A 23,069-nucleotide genomic window follows, 5' to 3' on the forward strand; every position below is an offset into this window, starting at 1 on the left:
CCTTTGCTTCACTTCTTTTCATTCCCTTTCTTCCTGGTAATATCCATGCTCCCTCACCCCTAACAATTCAGCAAGCTGGGGCTCTGCTGCAGAGACCACTGCTGTAATGACAATGGTAACCACGTGTATTTGTGTAATATCTGTCATGCCAGGGCCTTTGAGAGCTTTGCAAAGCTTCTAAGCATCATCTGCATTTTTCAGTTGGAGATACTGACCTGTAAGAAACTAAAGTTGACTTATTCAAAATCTGTGGCCTGCAGAGGTCACGTTTATATGCTCCCAACTTTTTTCTGGCCTTAAGATTTATATTTCTATTTCTCTGCAGACCAGGCAACGAATCAGCAGCAGAGCTAGCCCTGCTTCTGCAGTCTTCCACTTTTCATGCTGTTCTTTGGCTATGTTCACTTTTGGATGTTGGAAGTGATGGCAGTGGGGCAACGTGGTGTTTTCTGTCAGGTCAGTGAGCCAAATTGTTGCAAGGTTTTGTCAGCCAGCTCTACTGTGCTGTGTGTCCAAATCTGGCAGCTCTTTTTTGTACCCCTCCCTGTAAGCATTGCAGTTTGTTGCAGAGACAGCGTGTTACTCCTTTACCTCTTACTGGCACCTGGCTCACCCAAGGTAGATGCTGCCAGCTGGTAGGTATTAGAAAATAGGTGTTTGTCCACCTTGACTGAAGATCCTGCACGGGGCCCTCCGTGTACTACAGTGTGGGGCTCTGAGCAACAGGTCAGATGCAAGACAGCCCCTGTGTTTAGCAGGCATCAGCATGTGGACACTTGGGCACTCTAAGGATTTAAATGCCTGTGGAATTAGATGATATAATATGGGAATTTATGGGAATAAATTCAGAGCAGTGGTAACTGTTGTATTTCAAGGTTAATACAGCACTAAGAATAGTACAGGGACTTTAGTGGAATAGATGTAAGAGTAATAAAATGGATAATTAAACTGGTCTCATTAGAGGATATGCTCCTGCTTTTGCATGCCAGCTGTGAAGAATATGGTGGTGATTCGTGTTAAAAAATATAGTGACTTTAATATGAGGAGCAGGTGTGCTACTGGTATTTTGCAATGTATATAAGTTAAAGGGGATTTACCGTGGTTTTGTTGTTAAAATGGTTTGGAGGGTTTTTTTTTTCCCCTCTGTAAACACAGACTCCTATGGACTGCCATTGCGCAAGTGGAAAAGTACTGGAGGGACCCCTGCCAGAAGCCCCCAGCAACACCAGAAAGACCCGGGAACGTTCGAGAGGCTCTGCTGCGCGTGTGCGGACTGGGGAAGGTTCGAGAAACTCTATTGCGCTTGCGCAGCTAGGAGGTGGAAACTTTTTGGGGAGAATTACGCCCATTTTGTGAATATGCATGAGGGTAGACTATAAGAGGGGTGGCACAGCTCCACCTAGTGTGCGTTGGTGTGGAGCGGGAAACGCTTCCCCCGGCTCCCCGGCGTACCAAGCCTTTTTTTTTTTTTTTTTTTTTTTTTTGTTCGTTCTTATTTCAATTTATAAAACTATTTTCTGGTTCTGCTTCTGCATTTATAACAATTTGGTGACCCCGGCGTGACACTGCGGAACCCGTGGAGTGTTGGTTTTCAGGGGAGGCGCCCCACCTTTTAGGTGTCCCCTGGACTCCGGTGCTCCCTCGGACCGGCAGTATCACGAACAAAGGGCAATAAGAACACGCAAAAGAGAAGCGAGATCCCAGAAGAAGCTCCCGGAGATTTCCCCGCGAAGGATCCAGGCGAAGACCTCGGACTGTGAGTGACGCCTGGTGCGGGAGGGTTTTCTGCCTGAGTGAGTGCGGTGTGACTGAGACGTGACAGTGTCACGAAGCGAGTGCGGAGCCCTTCTAGCCGCGGTTCCAGAGTTCCGCGAGGAGCTTGGCTGGTGACAGGGTGAAGCGAAAGGAGAAGTTTGGAAGGACTCAGGCAAGGGATTCGGGATAGGTTTTATCCCAGGGTCGATACGGGATTAGTTTTGTCCCAGGGTTGCCGGCAGGAGATTCGGGATAGGTTTTATCCCAGGGTTGATACGGGACTAGTTTTATCCCAGGGTGATACGGAACCAGGGTGACTAGTCTGGGCCAGAAAGGGAGTAAATCCCGCGGCTCGGGGAACCCACGGAGAGGTTCCAAGAAAGGGAGCGATTTACCCGCCATTCCCCAGGACAGTCCCCTGGGCGGTATGTTAAAAAATCGGTCTAATTGGTCTGAAACAAAAGGAAAAAGTAAAAAAATTATTCAATACTGTGTGGTCGAATGGACCAAAGAACCTATCAGATCTGATCATTTATTTTGGCCCAAATTTGGAACTACTGGCGATTGGGCATGTCAGGCATTAAATTTATATGTAAGTAATAAAAAACCCTACAACCAAGAGGAATGTGACTATGCACACATGTGGAAAGGTTCCCGGACAATATCAAAAACCCTACTATTGAAAAATAAGAATGCAGATAAGAAAACTTCTAAAGGTAAAGAATGGCAACCTTTAGAAAATCCTCCTCCTCCTTATGAGGGAAGCTCAGAGGATGAGGAACCGAAACCTAGCGCTCCTTCCCCTCCACCAGCAGCCGAACCCGTAACCGAGAAAAACAATTAGAAAATAGTGGGGCAGAGGTTTGGGGAGGGGCTGGCGGCGGCGGGCGGCCCCTAGGACCGCGGCACGACCCCGCACCAGGACGCGGCCCCCCCGCGGCACCGCAGGGAGGGGGCCCGGCCGCGGCTGCACCCCCGCGGGGGCTGCGCCGAGCGCTCCGGTCTGAGCGCGCTGCTGGAGGAGCCCGGCCGGGGAATAAAGTGGCGAGCGAGCAAAAAACTTCACAGATGTATTCGGGAGTAGACCCTGCATCCCCGGTGGGGGAGGCTTTGTTAAAAACTCGATTCGCGGCCGAATTGTGGGGAGATATTAGAAAGAAGTTTGAAGAATTCGATGATTGGCAAGAGCGGGGTCTACAGGAATTGTTAAGGGAAGCGCAGGAGGTGCGTGTTAGAAGAGAGGAGAATAGGTTTCAGAAAGTAAAACGCTGGCTGAGCCTCCAGTGTTAAGTTTGATGGGCGTTAAAAGGCCTTTTCAGTTGTTTGTAACTACCTCAGATCAAACTGCTTATGGGGTTCTGACCCAAGATTGGGCTGGAAGTAAGAAACCAGTTGGATATTTTTCAAAATTATTAGATGCCGTAAGCAGGGGCTGGCCAGCATGCCTACAGTCTTTAGTGGCAGCAGTCTTACTAATTGAAGAGGCATGAAGGGTAACTTTTGGAGCTATTATCACAGTGTTTTCCCTTCATGATGTGCGTGGGGTACTGCAGCAAAAGGCTGAGAAATGGCTCACTGATAGTCGGCTATTGAAGTATGAGACTATCTTAATGGAAGCACCAGGATTGGAACTGAGGGTAACCGGTGCTCAAAACCCTGCTCAGTTTTTATATGGGGATCCTAGGGGTGAATTAAGTCACAATCGTCTTGAAGTAATGGAATTACAAACGAAAGTAAGACCTGATCTAGAAGAAACTGAATTATCTGAAGGCAAAAAGTTGTTTATAGATGGATCCTCTAGGGTTGTAGATGGGAAATGAAAATCGGGGTATGCAGTAGTTGATGGAACCAAGTTGGTGGTTAAAGAATCAGGCCCTCCCAGTCCTGCATGGTCAGCTCGAGCATGTGAACTATGTGCTTTATATCGAGCTCTTGAAATTTTCAAAGACTCGAAAGGCACTGTATATACCGATTCTAAATAATGCCTTTGGGGTGGTTCACACCTTCGGAAAAATCTGGGAAGAAAGGGGAATGATTAATACTCAAGGAAAAGATCTGGTTAACAGAGATTGAGAAATTGGGGGCCACTGTGGTGAATGGGAAATGGATCCTTCTAGACAATAGGGATACAGGGAGAATTGCAGAAGACTCTGCAAACCAGACCAGAATTGAAGTGAAACTTCTGGGTGATGGGTACAGTGTAAAAGAGATTAATGAAAACCAGTTAAGAATTCAAGCCACAAACAATAAGAAAGATCTTGATGGCTGTGCAGTGCATACCATTAATGGCACATCATGGATAAAAAGCAGGCACTCTGATCTTTTACCTGGTGACAAAAATGTTAATGAATGTGATCCTAAAATGAATATGTTTGAGAAAACTAAAAGTATGTCATGTATTTCTACCAGCAGAATAATTTCTGCAGTGAATGAAAGGATCCAAATAGATTTCACAGAACTATCGAAAGTTGGGAAATACAACTATTTACTGGTAACGGTAAATCAATTAACTTACTGGGTAGAAGCCTTTCCTAGCACCAAATTTATTGGAGCAAATTATACCACAGTTTGGAATTGTAAAAGTATTCGATTTAGATCAAGGTACTCATTTTACATCTAAGATCATAAAGTTAATTACAGAGCCTCTGGGCATCACTTGGGAATATCACACTCCGTGGCATCCACAAAGTTCTGGACGGGTAGAACAAATGAATCAGACCTTGAAACAACAGTTACCTAAACTAATGATAGAAACCAAATACTCATGGATTAAATGCTTACCCTTAGCCTTACTTCATATTAGGACTATGCCAAATTCAGAGACAGGACTTTCACCTTTTGAAATGTTCTATGGGAAGCCATATTCCCAAGGTATGCCTTTAGGGCATCCATTAATAGAAGACATGATGATACATCAGTATATTAAAACATTGGGAAAAAACTAAAAGAATTAAGAATAAAAGGAATATTGGCGCAGACAACTCCTTTAGGATTTGCAGTACACAAAATAAAACCTGTGTTGTGGGTGTTATTTTAAGCAGGGAAAATCCAGCATTTTGGCTCTTCTTGCCCAGGTGTGCAATCTTTTAGGACATACTGCCTTTTTTTTGTGGGATGGGATGGGGTGGGGCAGGTGTGTGTGTACGGCGTGTGGACTAGATTGCAGAGTGCAGACTCATCTCTGGAGTGGCAGTGCAGACTCTCACTCCTGAACTGCCCTCTGGGGATGGCGGAGAGGGAAAATGCCCCAGTAACAGCCAGATGGGACTGTATCTCAGGGAAGGGGTACAGGGAGGGTGCAAGCAGCAGAAACACAGCGTAGTCTGCCAGCTTCTAGGAAGCAGCAACATCGGGACTTCATGTGCCAGGGATTTCAGAAAGGCTGTCTTGTTTAACGGTCACAAATTAACCCATCCCCTCTGAAAGCATCTATTTGCCTCTTGGATTTATGTGTGCTTTTGACTGCCACAGCATCCTGTGGCAACGAGTTCCACGACTGAATTAAGTGCTGTATGAGAAGCACCTCCCTTTGTTTGTTTGAGCTGACACTCTGGTAATTTCAGAGGGTGCTGCCTCGTTCTTGGGTGGTGAGAAAAATCAATCTTTTTGGTAATTGCCTTTCAGGGAGCAGAAGGCAAAGGGACTCTTCAGCATCAGATGCCTGGCTGTCTGCCACTCAGAAGTCCTTCTTTCTAAGCTTCATGCTGTTTCCTTGGCAGTTACCAAAGAGGTAAGAATGTTGTGTTCAGTTGCATCCCTTGTACCTCGTACATGGGTTGTAGAGTAGATGTGTGCTTGTTCATCTACATGTGTGCTCAGTGTCTGCCTTCATTACTCATTTTTCTAATAGTTATGTCACCTATCTCTATGATCTGTCTGTACATACAGCTATATCCACTGGACATCTGTCTCTCTCCTCTTTGAGCTATGCCATATACAAATGCAGAGTCTGAGACACTGATCAGGTGATTTGCAACAGCCCAGGTCTCTGCCCAAGCTGTAATTAAACACGGCAGCTTTTGCCTCCCAGCTTCCTCCCACTGCCTCCTCCTCAGCATCCTGGGGGATTGACTGCAGGTATTTATTTTCCAGTGTTTCCTGATATCTGTATTTTAGAAGTGGTCCTGAGGCCAGAGAAGAAGTTGCTATCAGAGTAAGCGTGTTTCTGTGCTTGTGGTCTTCTGCGCTTACCATGCTCTTATGTTCCAGCTGTACACAGCAAGAAGTCTTGTTGCTTCCTGGGACCTTTGTCTAGGGGAACATATTTTCTTTACAAGGTGATTCTTACATTTCCCTTCATGACTTGCCCAGGTGAACAACCTCCGCTCGAAGGTGTCTCAATTTGCCATCAGCACTCTTGGAGAGCTCTTCAGGACCATGAAGAAGCACATGGACCATGAGGTGGATGGGATTGCTCAGGTCTTGCTCCAGAGGATGGGGGACTCCAGCAAGTTCATTCAGAAAGCAGCCGACCAATCCCTGGATATCATGGTGAAGAGTGTGACTGCTGCACGAGCAATGACTGCTCTCATGGCTAGTGGAGTCCAGTATGTTGTTCTTCTCTTAGTGATATCCTTCCCCTTAAATTGTGTGGGCAGAGGGAAGGGATGGGAGGCAGAAGGGGAAGGGATGGGAGGCAGAAGGGGAATGATGGGAGGGAAGGGTCCTTTCTCCTGCATCTTCTGTGAACTCAGCACTTAGATTCTCTGATCAACCTTGCTCCTTTCTTCTTGACATCTACTTCTGTCCTACTAGAGCCTATTTTTCCTCAGTCAACACTGCCTAGACGTGGTGAATGATGGGGAAGTGAAAGTCCCTGTAAAGGGCGGTGACATAGCCTGTGGCTTTGCGGGAAGAGGGACAGTGGCAATTCCAGCAGTGAGCACCCTTTGATATTTCACAACGCTAACCACAGAGGCACTGGGAAAACCCATGCATCATCATTATGCAATTAACTTGAGAAGTGAGGAGGCTAATTGCTGGGACACGGAGCAGATCAGGGAGAACCTGCTGGGTGCGGCACAGTTTGCACAGCAGGCGCAGCTCCTGATGAGAGGAGTCTGTCTGACTGTGGTGCCCTTAGAGCTCCACTTTCTATACAGATTCATGCTGCATGTTAGCCTTGAGATGGTGAGTCACTTTACAGGCGCCTTCACAGGCCGACTCCCATGGGATAGCTGAAGCAAATGCTGCTTTAAAATATTCGTGCTGTGCTTGATAGTTTCAGACACGCACCCTCTAGAAAGGACAACCTGGCTAAAACGACTGCTATCCTTTTGAAAAGGGTAGAACACTCAAATGTACCTCTTGCCAAGCCTGAAAGAACAAACTGGCTGCATTGCTGGATATTCTGCAGCTTCATACCCCACAGGGTTTTCAGCCCCATTTTTTTTTTTTCAAGGGTCTTCAGATTTTGGAGATAAACAGGTGGAATAAGCTTCAATCCTGCTGCAGCTCTGTCTGTGTAGTGGGAGCCCTCTGACGAGTCAGCATGAATTATCTTTCATTTCCCTCTTTGTCAGAGTTAATTTTGGGAAAGAAATTGAGTATCAGATAGTCCAGGGAGATTGAATTCCTCCCTCTTCCTTGCAGGTAGTCCCTCTGTACAATGCCAATTTTGGTTTTATCTGAGGACAGGATCTTCTACAGGTGGCTAAAATTGCAGGGAGAACACACGGCTCCTTCCCCCAGCAATGAGGGGGAGCATGCTATGGCTGAGGCCTGTGCTTCTGGCCCTCCTATTTCCTCTGCTCCACTGTCTGGTCTCTTGTTTCCAGGCACTGCAACGTCTTGGTGCGGAGGTGTGCGGCCAAACACCTACTGACTGCGGTGGAGCGAATTGGAGCTGGGAAGCTCCTGTCGGGTGCACGTGACAGGACTGAGCTGCTGGTGTGCACAGTGGTGAGGTTTGCTCAGGACTGTCACCCGGACACAAGGTGATGATCTTCATTTCACCTCCTAAAATATGAAAACTGTTTGATATCTGTCAGGAAATGACTGTACTGGATAAGATGAGGTTGTCCAGCAAGGAGGACCATTGCCAAATTCCTGTGACTCGAATGATTCTTTATGCAGATCAGCTGAGCTCAGATTACTCAGTCAAACAATTTTGCTTGGTCTTATGTGCACAATGCAAAGCTGAAGCGTTGGCTGATGTTCATCGCTGAAGGACCCCAAGCATTTATTTCTGATAAGGTTAAGACTGTCCTAGAAAAATTCCAGCTGTCTTTAACCAACGTATTCAGTCTTTCTACCCCCTTTCTGCAGATTTAGTTACCGATGATAGTCACAAATTGTTCTTGCCAATCATTGTATGATGTTGTCATCTTGTGGCTGAATGACCTCCAAATTTCTTCTTTAAGATAGGTGTAGTTTCATAGTAGCAAAACCAAACTAAAAACCTTATTTTGATTGTTAAATTCCCATTAATAGATGGCAAGAACACATGAGCAACCAGTTGCCTGTGTGCATACATGTAGTATAGAATAATAAATAGTAAGCATGAGGTGATTTGCCCTGGCTTTTCTGCCAGTTAAAGGAAGATAAATTACAATTTCAGAGTGAAATTGAATTTTCCTGTTGCCCTATGTTCTCCTCTTTCCTCTTGTGGTCAGCTGGCAGCATTGTGCAGTGACTCCAAGTGAAGGCAAATAATCTCTCTTTGCTGAATAGGTAATAACCTTCTCATGAAGGTATTGCACAATGATGAATTTAAAATACCAGCTTATTCTCTTAACACGTTTCCTTTGTTTATTCCCAAGGGAGAAAAGACAGTAATAGTCTGTATTCATTTCTCTCTTTCCTGTGTTAGGTCTTATGGACGGAAGATGCTGACTGTATTGATGAGTCATAAAAATTTTGATACGTATTTGAAACAGTCCGTCCCCTCACGTGACTTGATAGATGTTATGGCAAGACTTAAGCAGAAAGTAAGTGCTTGGCAGGAGAAATGTCTCCTTTATGTAAGTGCTGACATTGCTAATATGAGATTAAATATACCTAATCTAAATATACCAATCTCACTCTTCTTCCACTGAATCATTTTGCTCCTGGGAATGAACTGTTGATCCTCAGCCTGTTTATCTGCAGACAGTGAAGGAAGTAGTATCATTAGAAATAAAGTGGGTGTATTTTGAATGTCAGCCACAAACAGGAAAGGGAAGAAGGAGAAAATGGTTTTACCTTCAAGCATAAAAAAACCAACACTACACCCTCCCCAAATGAAGCAAGGAAGTGAGAATAGTGCTTCTGATAAGCTAATAGAGTCTTAGCAACAAAGAAGTAGTAGTGCCAAGAAAATTTCCAAATATACAAAAGATGCACAAGGCAATCAGAGTTAGTACATCTATTGTCTGTATTCTGGCAACACTGCCCTGCTGTCACGCACTGTGGAGCTGGAAGAAGCTTTGTGAATTCAGCATCCAGTGGAAAATCATCCCTTTTTTTTTCCATTCCTCTCCATTCACATTCGAGAAAGGAATGTGTCTTTGTGCAGGAACAGGGAGAGTGAGTGAGAACCAAATCCGCTTGCAACGCAATGGGCCACCCTCCAGACAGTCCAAAAGTTTCTCGCTATTCCCTTTCCGGAGGCTTGTTCCCCACCAGTTCGCATTATTCCCATTTGTGCTCAAGACTCATGAATTCAGGATTTTACATGGCTGCCCATTATGGTAGCACCAAAGCCTTGGGTTATTGAAAACAAATAGTAGACATCACCGAATCTCTGACCTGTCTCCCTGTCTAAGTTACGAAGTGTTTTCCTAAGCCTTTCTTGGTAGCAGTGGTCCTGGTTATAACTTGTGTTTTAAACAAGTAATTTCTTGTTTTATCTTCTATAAATTCATGGGTTTTTATATATATGTAGGGCAGAGAAGACCATAAATGTGACCTTCCATCTGTGAAGGCCCCCAGGAAGTCTAGGAAGAGGACCACGCTGCCACTCAGCCTCAGCATGTGGCGAAGAACCTCTGGAACGTTTTGGGCCTGAATGTCGGGTGAGGACTTGGTTGTGCTCCAGGAAGCCGATGGAGAGATGTGGAATGGCTGGAAATTGCCTATAGAGCGATAAAATAGCAACATGTCTACTTTATGCTATTGTATAAATGGCTGTGTGTCCTTTAATAAAGTGACATTAACTCGATCACATTGGTTATATAAGTTGGGTCTGGGACTTCGCGTCAGCAAGTGGTGCCCGAACAGGGACCCTCCCATCGGTGCTCGCCCGAGCAAGAGAAGACGGCCCAGAGGGGGCAGAAGCAGCCGTAGCAGGCGCTGCCCCGGCGCCTGGGAAGACGCACGCGCAATCGTCGGGAATCTCGCCCTGATCAGGTGAGCGGCTGGGGAGGAGATGGGGTCCAGGCTAAGCAGAGAAGAAGTGGCAGTGGTTAAGCTCCTCCAACATAGTCTCTGAGAGAGGAGCATCTTATGAGGAGGGAAACCTGAGGAAGTTGCTGTCATGGGCTCGGCAGCATGGATTAATCCCCTCAGTGAGCGCAGCCTTTGAATTAGCTACTTGGGAAAAGATCGGCGCGGCACTGTGGGACGACATTAGCTCAGGCTCTAAAGACAGTGGGAAATTCTCCACCGTGTGGAGATTGATCCTAGAGACTCTGACAGAACTGAAAGCAGAACGGCAGACCCCCGCCTCTGCTTTCGCTGCCTTGTCAGCAGAGGCAGAAAGCGCTGGCGCTCAGGATTCCACTACTGCTGTGACGTTCGCGGGATCCCTGTTCCCCAAGGCGGCTCCTAAAAGGAGGGGCGGGGAAGCTTCATGCGCAGCACCCGTGCGGCAGGAAAGTCAAGAGCAAAAATCAACAGATTCACCACCGCTTGATTCCCCCCTTTCAAGCTCAAGGGAACAATCACCTGAGCACCCCGCTCCCGCTGCCTCCCACCCGATCCCGTGCGCATGCTGCCTCGCCAGAGGAAGGCGCCGACCCACCCCTGCCCCCATCCTCGCCTCCATCACCCCGATTGGTGCATGAACAATCTTGTTATGGTTCACAAGATCCACACTTGTGAGCACTAACGAGAAAACTAGAGCAACTTGAAATGCGAATGAAGGAATCAGCTCAGCCTATTCCTACGGCACCGCCGCCACCCCCTCTTCCTATGAACCTCTTTTTTCATGATGGGGGGGTGGCGTGTGGTCAGGGGGCAATTGGACCCCTGCCATCATCGGCTAGCATAGGAGGGGGGGCACTGGGAGGCGCAGATGGTAATGGTAATCCAGCACACTGATGGCAGGGAGTTGAGGGGCAGTTTAAAGAGCTGGGACCAATGGTGTTTCTGGTAATAGTAACCCCACACAGCAATGAGTGGGAGGCCTGAGATTGGAAAATAATTAAGGAGGCAAAATTAGCAGTAGCACAATATGGGTTAAAATCACCATATACTAATTCAGTCATTCAGCATATTTTTACAGCAAATTTATTAACTCCGTATGATGTGTGCATGATTATACAAACCTTATTAACAGCTTCCCAACAATTGCAATTTTTTCAAAGTTGGCAAGTGGCCTGCGAGGCCACGGCAGCCACACTCCGTCAGCAAGGAGATCACAGAATCATCTAGGTTGGAAGGGACCTTGAAGATCATCTAGTCCAACCATTAACCTAGCACTGACAGATCCCAACTACACCATATCCCTAAGTGCTATGTCAACCTGCCTCTTGAACACCTCCAGGGATGGGGACCTGGGCAGCCCATTCCAATGCCTGACTACCTGTTATGTAAAGAAATACTTCGCAATATCCAGTCTGAACCTTCCCTGGTGCAACTTGAGGCCGTTACCTCTTGTCCTATCACTCATTACTTGGTTAAAGAGGCTCATCCCCAGCTCTCTGCAACCTCCTTTCAGGTAGCTGTAGAGGGCGATGAGGTCTCCCCTCAGCCTCCTCATCTCCAGACTAAACAACCCCAGTTCCCTCAGCCGCTCCTCGTACGACCTGTGCTCCAGACTCTGCACCAGCTTCGTTGCCCTTCTCTGGACACGCTCGAGTGATTCAATGTCCTTTTTGTAGTGAGGGGCCCAAAACTGAACACAGTCATCAAGGTGCGGCCTCACCAGTGCCGAGTCCAGGGGTAAGATCCCTTCCCTGTCCCTGCTGGCCACGCTATTTCTGACACAAGCCAGGATGCCACTGGCCTTCTTGGCCACCTGGGCACACTGCTGGCTCATGTTCAGCCGGCTGTCAATCAACACCCCCAGGTCCCTCTCTGACTGGCAGCTCTCCAGCCACTCCTCCCCAAGCCTGTAGCGCTGCTGGGGGTTGTTGTGGCCCAAGTGCAGCACCACTCATGACCGGCCGCCAACTGGATTTAACTCTGTTCACCACAACTCTTTGGGCCCGGCCATCCAGCCAGTTTTTTACCCAGCAAAGCGTGCGATCATCCAAGCCTCGAGCAGCCAGTTTTGCCAGGAGAATGCTGTGGGAAAAGGTGTCAAAGGCCTTACTGAAGTGGAGGTAAACTACATCCACAGCCTTTCCCTCACCCAATTAGCAGGTCACCCTGTCGTAGAAGGAGATCAGGTTTGTCAAGCAGGACCTGCCTTTCATAAACCCATGCTGACTGGGCCTGATCATCTGGTTGTCCCGCATGTGTTGTGTGATGGTACTCAGGATGAGCTGCTCCATCAGCTTCCCGGGCACCGACATGAAGCTGACAGGCCTGTAATTTCCTGGATCATCCTTCTGACCCTTCTTGTATATGGGCGTCACATTGGCCAGTTTCCAATCTGTCGGGACCTCCCCAGTCAGCCAGGACTGCTGGTAAATGATGGAAAGCGGCTTGGCGAGCACCCCAGCCAGCTCCTTCATTTGCATTTGTGGCAATGCAAACTGCTCTGGGCTCATTAGAGGTAAATTGCAATATAATTAATTACAAGTCCAAAGTATTACTGTCATAAGTTTCCCTGACCTCAGTATTCCTGTGTTTTTATGCTTTCAAGTGTAAAGTTGTCATTTCCTTTCCTGTTTTCTTTCATGAGCTTTGTTCAGAAAACACATGTCCTTTAAGGAAACTGAAGCACTCTTTTTTTGAGAGTTTTGTTTCAGGTGTTGGCCTCAGCACGCAGCGGTGCAGAAGTCTTCCACTGCAACAGAGGTTTCTCAATATGGAGATGCTGAAGCTGCAGGTTTTTCTACCTTGCATGTTTTTGTATTGTAACAGCTCCTCTCTGCTTGCCTTTCATGGCCTTGAGGTGTGTGCCTTGCACACTTCTCTTGTCACTCCTTGATGATTTGATTTATTCTTCATGACAGCACTTGGTGGAGGAAGGGTTTTAGAAGGTGGTATCCCTCTCAAAGGCCTCGGCCTCTGCTAGTTAGGGGACAGTGTCTAATGAATAAGGAAAAGCCAGGAAGGTCTTGATGCTCCTCAGGGCTGGGCAAAACAGAGGTAGATAGAGAGAAGCAGATACAGCAGTGTTGTACTCTTCCTGTTGTCTGTCCAGCTTTTTTGTCTCTTTTTCTATTACTGTGTATTCATGATTGATGAAAATGAACATTTTAAAAATAAAAGGCCTTCATACACACCTTCTGTATGTTGGTATTTCAGTTCACATTAATTTTTATCAGTGGAGGAGGCATTGGAGCACAGCTTGTACTTGTTACTGAAGCTCAGCTCTTTCCTACTGATACAGAGAAATGATTACTTGTTTTAAGACTTATTTACTTATAGAAAACTGCTTAGCAACTTATTTACTTCTAGGAAGTTAGAATATTATAGTATTTTTTTAATATTGCTAAGAAGCCTGCTTGCCCAGACTGTTCTGTGGAATTTTACCAAGGACTACTGTGTCCATCAAAGCAAAGCAGTTTACTGTGAAAATCTACCCAGAACTGCAGTGTTCAGCAAAATATCATGGCTTTGTCCTTGAGGAACAGGTGTGCTCTAACTAGTTGGGCCTCGGTAATGAGTAAAGGTAGCCATATACGGGTTGTAGAAGTTTCATTGGTTCCCTTAAATAAGATAGGATGAGTAAACCAGCTGAAAAACATTTTTGTTGTTCAAGAAATTGGCTAAGAGAATCTGCGCATGCTCCGGGGAAGAAACAAGGTGAGAAAGACTACGAGCCTTCCTCCCAAAGATCCCCGAAGACGCCCCCCAGGAGGGAGTGCACAGGTGCAAAGAGAACATAAACTGTTGACATCAGCCTTTCGAACTAACCCAGCCTTACTCATGCATGTGTATGTTTGTGTTATGTAATCCAGTGAATATGTGTATCCACACTCTATAAGTTTTTGGTAAAATGTGCGGTGGGTGTGCAAGCTTTGTGGAGAAATCCCCTTGCACCCCGGCACCGGAGTAAACATACCTGCCTTATAACTCTATTCGAGTTGTAGAGTCTGTTTTCTGCAAGTCAGTCAGAAGGTGAAAACAAATTCCTATAGAGTTTCGAAGTGAAAGCAACCAAACTGGTAAGGAAACGAACTGCAGGGACTGAAGCTGAAAAGTGTCACGTTTTGCTATAGCCCTAACCTGAAGGGCTAAGCATAAACCTCCTTTACCCTCATATGCCCTGCGAACTATAACGCTGTCTACATCTCCACTAGTCCTGTGGGATGTGCATTTGCTGATGTGAGCATGGTGGATAGTTTCTGGGTAGCTGGCATCCCTAAATAAGGGTTATGCTGTAGCCTCAGGCTTTCTGAGGTGCTGCAAGTGCTATAGGTACCTCAGCAACACTATAAATGTAGGCAATTTATCTACAACAGCAGTTTTTTTCAACTGCTTTTCTCCCTCCTTTCCCAATGGGTGGCACATTTGAAGTATTTGGCTTGTGGTTTGAGTTGTGGCTCAGAATTACTCATGGATGTGTCATAAAATCTTATCTATCCCTTTCTACAGAAAAAATCTTACAGACTGGTAGAAAGTGCTAGACATAGGGGTTACACCAACCAGTTTCCAGTATTGTTAGCCCAGTGCCCCCCCCCCCCTTAAATCCCTGTACATTTGTATTAAAAATGAGCAAACTATTATATCCCTCATTTTTTCAGTTGTTGTTGGAGCAAGTCCAGAGTGGCGTTACAGCTCTTTGTTGTCAAATATGTGAAACGATGCTCCTGCTGCAGCGGCAGCGCTGAGTTCAGCGGGAACCACTCCAGTGTGCTGCGCTGGGCCCAACAGCAGCGGCCACGGTGAGAGACGTGCCTCTACTGCCGTGCTCATACAGCCATGGGGAGAGCAGCTGCTGGGGTGGAGTTATGTTTCCCCCATTATGTCAACAGCGATCTTCCTCCGGCATTTGGAATTTATGGCCATGGTTTTGACAGAATGCTGAAAACACATAGCTTGAATGTATTTTTATGTTGTTTTAACACCACCTGACTTGAGCAGTTTCGTACACAGGAACTTCAGTAGGCAGGGTAATGCCAGGGATTGGTGGCTGTGACTTGCACTAGCTGTGTTATTTTTCCATGTAGGCTCTCGATGCTGCAGAGGAACCCACCAGCAGCTGTATCAGGCCCAGCGACCAGCAGCACATCGAGCAGACTCTCCTCTGCAGAGAGCCCAATGCCCCCCCCCCCACCATGGCAACGCAAGATGATTTTGCAGCAGGTAAAGGACTGCAGCAGACTGGAGACTTCTTCAGCCAGGGCTTGTTGCAATCCTGTTCCTGCAGCCTTGTCCTGGAGGATGTTCGCCTGCAGCAGCAGTGACAGTGCCCAGGAATGCTGCTCAGCTCAGGGAGGCAGAGCGTGTACAAAAGCTGCATTCAAAGCGCTGATCATGAGAGCCTGGAGATGCTGGCCAGTGCAGCAACTATTCTTCATGCTGTACAAGTGAGGGCCCAGCCTTAGGGGCTGGGTAATGGGCAAGATATTGGCCAGGACAAGGGGCAGGGAAACAAGCTGTGTACAATTTTGAATTTTCAGGAACGGCCAAGATTAGAAATTTTTTGAGGCAGGCCCTGTTTATGTTGGGGTTATGTGTCTCTGCAGTGAAGAAAGCACAGAATAAACCCCTGTAACAGTGATGCAGAACAAAGGAGAATGGTTGGATGGACAATCTGATCCTACATATAGAGTAATCAAATTAGCCCACTGAATATTGGGGACATGTAATGCAGAGGGCAAACCTTTTAGTTATAACACCTGGTGATTAACTGTGTCCTCGTACTTTCTGTGTTGTGAAGGGAAATAAGAAAACCAACAAAACCCAACTCAAAATTGAGTGGAAATTAAAGAAACAAAGGACTTTCAAACTAGCTTTTGAAAACATCTACTGACTAGACATTGTCAAATTCTAGAGACCATGGTGTGTTGCCTACCCTTTAAAAGGAGAGGGAAGGAATCCCGTAGCCATGGATACACAACTGCCAGACATATGCAAATTTATAGAATGTTCAGCTGTCTGTCACAGTGCTGGAATGCAAGCGCATCACAAAGCAGAATAGCATGAGGGCAAACAGATCGCTGTGGACGCCAGGACTGCAGGTCGCTACTTGGTATGTCTTGTAGTTTAACCCCAGATGGTAACTAAGCTCCACACAGCCGCTCGCTCACTCCCTCCTGGTGGGATGGGGAGGGAATTGGAAGGGTAAAAGTAAGAAAACTTGTGGGTTGAGATAAAGACAGTTTACTAGGTAAAGCAAAAGCCGCTCATGCAAGCAAAGCAAAGCAAGGAATTCATTCACTGGTTCCCATTGACAGGCAGGTGCTCAGCCATCTCCAGCAAAGCAGGGCTCCATCATGCGTAACGGTGACTTGAGAAGACAAAACACCATCACTCTGAACATCCCCCTCTTTCTTATCTTCGCCCTAGTTTATATGCTGAGCGTGATGCCATTGGTGTGGGATATTCCTGTGGTCAGTTGGGGTCAGCTGTGCCAGCTGTGTCCCCTCCAAACTTCTTGTGCGCTCCCAGCCTTGTGCTCTTCTTGTGCTCACTGGTGGGGTGGAGTGAGAAGCAGAAAAGGCCTTGACTCTGTGTAAGCACTGCTCAGCAATAGCGAAAACATCCCTGAATTATCAACACAGGTTTCAGCACAAAACCAAAACACAGCCCCATACTAGCTACTATAAAAAAAATTAATTCTATCCCAGCCAAAACCATCACAGTGTGTTAGTCTTCTATGGAGAAGGGGTGTCTGTTTTTTCCTCTCCATATCAAATGCAAAATCAAACACAAAAAGGAAACCTACAGAGGGTGGAAGCAAGGACAGGTAGCCTGGGAGGAATACAGAGGAACTGTCCAAGCAGCCAGGGATCAGGTTAGGAAGGCCAAAGCCCTGACAGAATTAAATCTGGCCAGAGACATCAAGGGCAACAAGAAAAGCTTCTATAAATACCTTGGTGATAAAAGGAAGACTAGGGAAAATGTGGGCCCTCTTTGGAAGGAAATGGGACACCTGGTTCCCATGGATACGGAGCGGGCAGAGGTACACAGCGACAGTTTTGCCTCAGTCTTCAGTGGCAAGGGCTGCCGCCACGCTGCCCAAGTCAAAAAAGGCAAAGGTGGAGACTGGGAGAATGAATAACTGCCCACTGTAGGAGGAGATCAGGTTTGAGACCATCTAAGGAACCTGAAGGTGCACAGGTCCCTGGGATCTGATGAGATGCATCTATGGGTCGTGAGGGAACTGTCAGATGAAGTGGCCAAGCCACAAAAGGGGGCCTACAGGGCAGATGATGAGGGTTTTTTTATAAGGGAGTATAGTGATAGGACAAGGGGTGATGATTTTAAACTGAAAGAGGATAGATTTGGATTAGCTATGAGAAGAAATTCTTTACTGAGAGGGTGGTGAGACACTGGAACAGGTTGCCCAGAGAAGCTGTGGCTGCCCTCTCCCTGGCAGTGTTCAAGGCCAGGTTGGACGGGGCTTGGAGCAGCCTGGTCTAGTGGAAGGTGTCCCTGCCCATGGCAGGGGGGTTGGAACTAGATGATCTTTAAGGTCCCTTCCAACCCAAACCATTCTATGACTCTACGATTCTGTATTGCAAATTTGAGTAATTTGTACTGTCCTTCTTTTAAAGCTAAGTACCACACCCCGGTTGCTGTCTACTGTGGGAGCATTCCCAAATTCAAACCCAGATACATAGCTCTGCGAGGCGGAAGCATTGATTCAAACTTGCAGTTTTGTGGCAGCAAGTGGACCACTGAAGAAGAAGGTGAGGATGGAAAGGGGTTGAATGTGCATAGGTGTCCTCAGCCAAATGAAAAAAAAAGCTGATTTCAGAGAGAAATGTTCATTGGAAGTCAGTCCTCATGTGCTGACTCTGTGTCAGAGTAGGTGGCTGACAGAGAGCTGCAGATGATCTTGCCCTCCTCCAGTGGTGTGCATGGCATCACATCTCTCTACTAGTTCATTATGCTTTCTCCTTTATCAACAGTAGCCAGATCACTGTGTACAGTACAGAGACTGTGGCCCAACTGGCCGTGAATCAGGCATGGTAATGAGATGTGAGTTCTGTTTCTATTCTTGCTATTGATGTATGGTCTCACCGTAGGTAAATTCCCAGTTCTTCCTCTGCTTGCCCCTCAGATGCTGTAGAAATGCTGGCATGGTCTGCCTGCTCACTGAGATGAAACTGTTCAGATCAAGGACAAGCTGAAGATGAGGAGGATGTCTGAGGATCTCTTAGCCTCACATAGAGGTAAGGCGGGAGCCTGCCCACTCTCTTGTGGGAAGAAGGGTCTTTTCCCAGCCTAGAGAGCTAGCTGCCATTCCCACTGAACAGTTCTCCCCTGCATGTGCCCCCCTGAAATAACCTGCCCTGCTCTCAGTTCCCTGTGTAGCCCTCCTGTTGCTGTAGGAGTGCATAACTGGGGGGCAGGGAGAGGAGTGGGAGGTTGTGTGTGCAGGTGACATTCAGGGTAAGCACAGGTCCGTGGGCTCCCTGTTGTCTAACAGGTGTTTCTCTGATGGCTCTGTGGAAGTGGGTAAGTGTTGTCCACTGGCCTGCTTCAAGTGGCTGCCAGCATGAGCATGTTTCCCTGTGCAGTTATTTAGAAGTTTCCAAGAAATCTGTCCAATGAAATATCTAGCGGTGAGTGCTTTAGGTTTGCAGTGCTGTTTCTATTACACTTTGTGTCTCTACTTTGCAGGCCTGACTAACGGCAGTGACCCTGGGGGGGTTCCCCTGAAGCCACTAGTTTCCATGTCAGCTTCCCAGAGGTTCCTGGCAACCTCCAAGCCCCTGCCTCCCATCCAGAACAGCCTTCCTCCCTCTGAGCTCAGCAGTATGAGCAACGGAGAGCAGGAGCATGGGGAAAATGGCACAGGCTGTGACGACAGTGATGGGGATAACAAGAAGCTGACGTCGGAGGCAAAAGGAGCTCAAGTAAGGAAACCAAGCCAAATCACATGTGGTGCCTCCTCAGTTTATTGCCCGTAGGCAGAGCTCTGAGATCTTCTTTCCCTGTGGTGCGAGTCCAGGGAAGCAGCTGATCCAAGGAAGAGCTCAGCTGGACATTGTGCTGCAAGATGTCTTTGCAACATGCATACCACAGACTTCATGTCCTCAGTGTACATCAATAGGAGAAGAGGTGTCTAAATAGTTTCTGTGCTCTCTGGTGGCTCCTGCTGTGTTTTATGACTGAGAAAACTCCAGCAACCAGTTGGAGCAACTAAATGTGTCTAATCTGGTCAAGCATATCCTTCTACAGTTAGTAAAATACAGGTGTCTGTGACACCAGTGCAGACACACCAGTGTCCTGGTGGCTTTTTAATTCAGCTCTGTCTGGTTTAGATAGAAAAAGGTATCATTGCTGGAGCAGGCAGTCCTGTAAACTCAACTTGAGGTTGTCTCAGCTTTTGAGTTGTACAGTCATGTTCTCCTGCGCAGTTATCTCTAACAATATTTCTGGAGTTCAGGGGCTTCTGTGCAGCTTCATCCTCCCCCATGGGTCTGCCCATGGGTAAGTGATGGAAACTGGCAATTCTGCCCACGGGGAATGAAGTCCAGACCTCATCCACTCGATTGCCTTTGCAGGAGGGGCAGAAGCTGCAGCTGATTTGGTTTTGCCGTGGTGGACAGGAGAAGGCAGATGAATAACAGCTTTTGTGAACAGGCTAACCAATAAAAGGCTATAGTGTACTTTATTTCAGTCTTACAGATACAGGGGGGAATGTATGCTTGACATTAACTCTGTTGGTTTCACTGGAGTTTGAACAGGTCTTGATCTGGCTCTTTAGCTGTGACAAGAATGATGGGATACTAAGAAAGGGTGTGTGTCTGCCCCCGCTCCCTCCATCCCCCTTCCTAGCCATGTCATTGGGGAGCCTGAAGTAATTTCAGCAGGCAGAGAGACCTTACGCAGAACAGCAGGGTAGGGAGCTCTGCTGAACTTCGTAAATGACAGTGAGCCTGAGATGATGAATTGTGTGGGAGCTGGAGAGCACGGAGCATCCAGAAAGCACATTAGCATCTGGGCTGAAGGCTGGTGGGGGACTGTAGGAAGGGTAGAAGCAGACAAAAATTAGGGGCTTGAGAAAAGCAGGTTTTGACAGCATGCAAAATGACTTTGTGGGGCCTTGGCCAGAGCTCAGTAATGGCTGGTAGGCGCTTTAGGGACTGTGAGAGGACAGTGATCTAAACCCGTTCCCGTACCCTCAGAAAGGCTAACAGAGGCAATGGCACCCTAGAACATCCTTATGCCAAGCAGATGGATGCCAGGTGGCAATGCAGCCACTACCAGAGAGGTGAGAGAGGGGAAGAGAGTTGGCAACAGTGTGGGACACAGTCTCTCCCTCACCGCTTCCCTTTCCATTGCCCATTCTAGGCCAAGCTACTCCATCCGCTTGACTTTTCCTGCCAAGTCCTAGCTGAGAGCATGGCTAAACTTCTTGTGGCATCAGAGGGGGAAGGTTGGATGCTCAAGCTGAGCACTGTGTTCTTCTATTTCCAGGCTTCCCTGCTGCCCTTGTATTGCAATGGTGGGGATAGGAAGAAGTCACTGGGATTGGCTTTGATTCCCCCTATCCCCAAGACTGCAAAACCATCTGATGAGGCTCCTGGCAGAAGCGCAGTGAAGTCACTGGGATTGGCTTTGATTCCCCCTATCCCCAAGACTGCAAAACCATCTGATGAGGCTCCTGGCAGAAGCGCAGTGAAGTCACTGGGATTGGCTTTGATTCCCCCTATCCCCAAGACTGCAAAACCATCTGATGAGGCTCCTGGCAGAAGCGCAGTGCCTCCCCCAAGCTCTCCGCACCTGGTTTTCCAAAAGGCCCTGGAAATGAGGTAAGCCAAGGTGTCTGCTTCTCCAATATGCCATTCACCTTGCACTTCTTGTCTCATGAGGTTATTTTGCACAGTCAGCTCTCCAATATATTTAGGCAAACTTCTGTGCATTCACCATTTTGTGTGTCTGTGATGATCCAGCACAATATCAAAACTGACATCATACACTCTAAGAGTGGTGGTGGGGAGGAGGAGGCAAGACTTAAAGAGAACCTTAAAAGCAGGTCCTCTGCTGAACTCTGATACCGATTCATCCTGTAATCTTTGTGTGCCATTTGGCAACTGTATTGCATAGATCTGAATACAGCATCTGGTTTTGTGTGTGATCTTTCTGTACCTGCAAGAGTATGTTAGGGCAAGTATTGGCTGTTGTATAGCTGTCTGCAAATTCAGATGCTGCTTCTGTAAGTGTCAGTTGTAGCTTCTCTGTGTCTGGGTCTTCACTGTGAAATGAGAGCCCAGATAAATCTTGGTTTATAGATGTATAATCCTATAGATATTTAATATTTACATATGGTTTTAAGATCAAAGGGGACAAGGTACTAGAGAACAGTTATAGGGCTGTAACTGATGAAAAGATATTTGCTTGGATATGCGTGGGGAAATCTAGCTGTCAACCTTATCCTAGTTATAGCAATAAATAAGGAGACATAGAAATATAGTTCCATGCTTCAGCATGACTTTTAAAATGCAATCTGAATATACTTACCTCCCAGTTGAGTGGGAAAAACCTTTCTTTTTCTTGGGAGAGCAGGGAGGTGTAATATTATTCTAAGGAGACAGCAGTGCTATTACCATGTATAGCAAGATACTGTCATCAGCTGAAGTCATGACCGGGCAAAGTTAGGCTTCTGCAGCAGAGTAAAGGCAGCCGGCTTAACCTCTCTTGCTGATTCAGAAAGGACGTATGTAACAGTGAGATCCACGTAGCTCCAAAAGGACAGACAGCAGAATTGGATAGAATTGGCCCAAACTGAAGAATTACTTCTGTGTTTCAACTAGAGCTTGATGAGCTCTGTGTGACTCCAGCAACCGAAAGTTTAATAACAATTAATCAGCTTTGCATATTCTTGGGTTTATGAGTTGCAATTCCTCCTTCATCAGGACGACCACGCTAAGAAAGTTTGCCGCCTTTAACGCTACCCCTCCTTCTCTTTCTATCTCCTCATATATTCTTTTATTGTTTTTCTTAAGGCCAAGATCAGGCAGCAGAATTGAAGAGAAGACCGTTAAATTTCAAGGTAGGTACAGGGCATGGCTGTCCTAAAATGACCATAGGAGTCCTGACCCATGGGTGGCACTGTGAAAGTTTGGTTGAATACCATCTTGTCACCTTTTTCAATTCCGTCATATGCTCAGATGGCTCCCCCAGAACCCAGTCACTGGGAAATGTGCTCTGGTGATTCAGTGAAAATGACTCCAGCATGGGGTTATGAATGGCAGGAGCTGGAGGGGGTACCTTGAGGCCCTGGAAATGCACAGCAGGAAAAGAAAACATCCCTGCACAGTCTCTAATGTCACAAAGATTAGAGAAAAACAAGGCATTTCACATGAAATGAGAAATGTTCCCACTCCTTCCTCCTACACTTGAAGGAGAAAACCTTCCCTTGGTGCAGTTTCTGAACCAAGTTCTTTGAGATATGAGGTAGATTAATCAACATTGCCTGGTTTTGCTCTGGGAGAAATAGTGAAACCTTGCGTGATAGGAAGTCCTTGTGAATTTTCCATTTACAGAGAAAGAGACTTAAAAAAGGATCCAGCCTATGCAGGATCTGAGCTTTCCGTCCTCTTAAAGCACAAGCCTAAATTAAATGCTGAGTAATGAACTGAGGTTTCCTTTGTGCAACTCATCTGCCTCAAACCACATCTGCTAGTTTTATGATTACCAATCTCTTCCCCTACTCTGTCTGCATATGTCAGTATTGCAAACTGAGGCTGGGGTAGGAGATGCCTACTGGCTTCTCTCCCCTCCCCGCCTCACATTATCACTAGCGATAAGAGTTCTGCAAGGCAAAATGCAGTGTCTGGTGGATCTGTGTCAGCCAGTACTTGTAAGCTGAAAACCTCAGTGACACCGTTGCTGTTCCTTTGTCATCTGTGGGTTTGTAGCAATAGGAAAGATGA

The 23,069-nt window shown here is 46.8% G+C and overlaps 2 protein-coding genes across 5 annotated transcripts in view; both read left to right on the forward strand.

Moving 5' to 3' along the window:
* Positions 1–1,499: 1,499 nt before the first annotated feature.
* Positions 1,500–9,895, forward strand: LOC141921690 (TOG array regulator of axonemal microtubules protein 2-like). 4 transcript variants are annotated; one of them, XM_074820612.1, is made up of 7 exons: positions 1,502–1,756; positions 5,380–5,485; positions 5,644–5,832; positions 6,067–6,302; positions 7,533–7,691; positions 8,567–8,684; positions 9,620–9,895. In XM_074820612.1, the coding sequence occupies exons 4-7, from the start codon at positions 6,133–6,135 to the stop codon at positions 9,740–9,742; spliced, it is 570 nt and encodes a 189-aa protein (XP_074676713.1). In that variant the 5' UTR covers positions 1,502–1,756; positions 5,380–5,485; positions 5,644–5,832; positions 6,067–6,132; the 3' UTR covers positions 9,743–9,895. The 4 variants fall into 4 exon arrangements, with proteins under 4 accessions (XP_074676716.1, XP_074676713.1, XP_074676714.1 ...); XM_074820615.1 differs by lacking the exon at positions 5,644–5,832 and having other exon boundaries at positions 1,500–1,756; XM_074820613.1 differs by lacking the exon at positions 1,502–1,756 and having other exon boundaries at positions 5,353–5,485.
* Positions 9,896–14,716: 4,821 nt separating this feature from the next.
* The window catches only part of LOC141921591 (TOG array regulator of axonemal microtubules protein 2-like), a 41,521-nt gene continuing 33,168 nt past the window's right edge, over positions 14,717–23,069 (forward strand). The window contains 7 exon segments of the mRNA XM_074820515.1: positions 14,717–14,897; positions 15,183–15,318; positions 17,736–17,870; positions 18,285–18,356; positions 18,808–19,043; positions 20,611–20,945; positions 22,140–22,186. Of these exon segments, the coding sequence (XP_074676616.1) occupies positions 15,291–15,318; positions 17,736–17,870; positions 18,285–18,356; positions 18,808–19,043; positions 20,611–20,945; positions 22,140–22,186 (853 nt within the window). The 5' untranslated portion in view covers positions 14,717–14,897; positions 15,183–15,290.

Source organism: Strix aluco, chromosome 3, assembly GCF_031877795.1.
Source record: "Strix aluco isolate bStrAlu1 chromosome 3, bStrAlu1.hap1, whole genome shotgun sequence".
In the NCBI taxonomy this organism is placed as follows: Eukaryota; Metazoa; Chordata; class Aves; order Strigiformes; family Strigidae; genus Strix; species Strix aluco.

What these genes read in the sequence shown, in the direction of transcription:
- LOC141921690 (XM_074820615.1), top strand. Translation starts at nt 6,133, where the DNA reads ATGAAGAAGCACATGGACCATGAGGTGGATGGGATTGCTCAGGTCTTG. An exon ending in CTCATGGCTAGTGGAGTCCA is followed by an intron (nt 6,303 to 7,532) that starts GTATGTTGTTCT and finishes TCTTGTTTCCAG; the next exon opens with GCACTGCAACGTCTTGGTGC. An exon ending in GACTGTCACCCGGACACAAG is followed by an intron (nt 7,692 to 8,566) that starts GTGATGATCTTC and finishes TTCCTGTGTTAG; the next exon opens with GTCTTATGGACGGAAGATGC.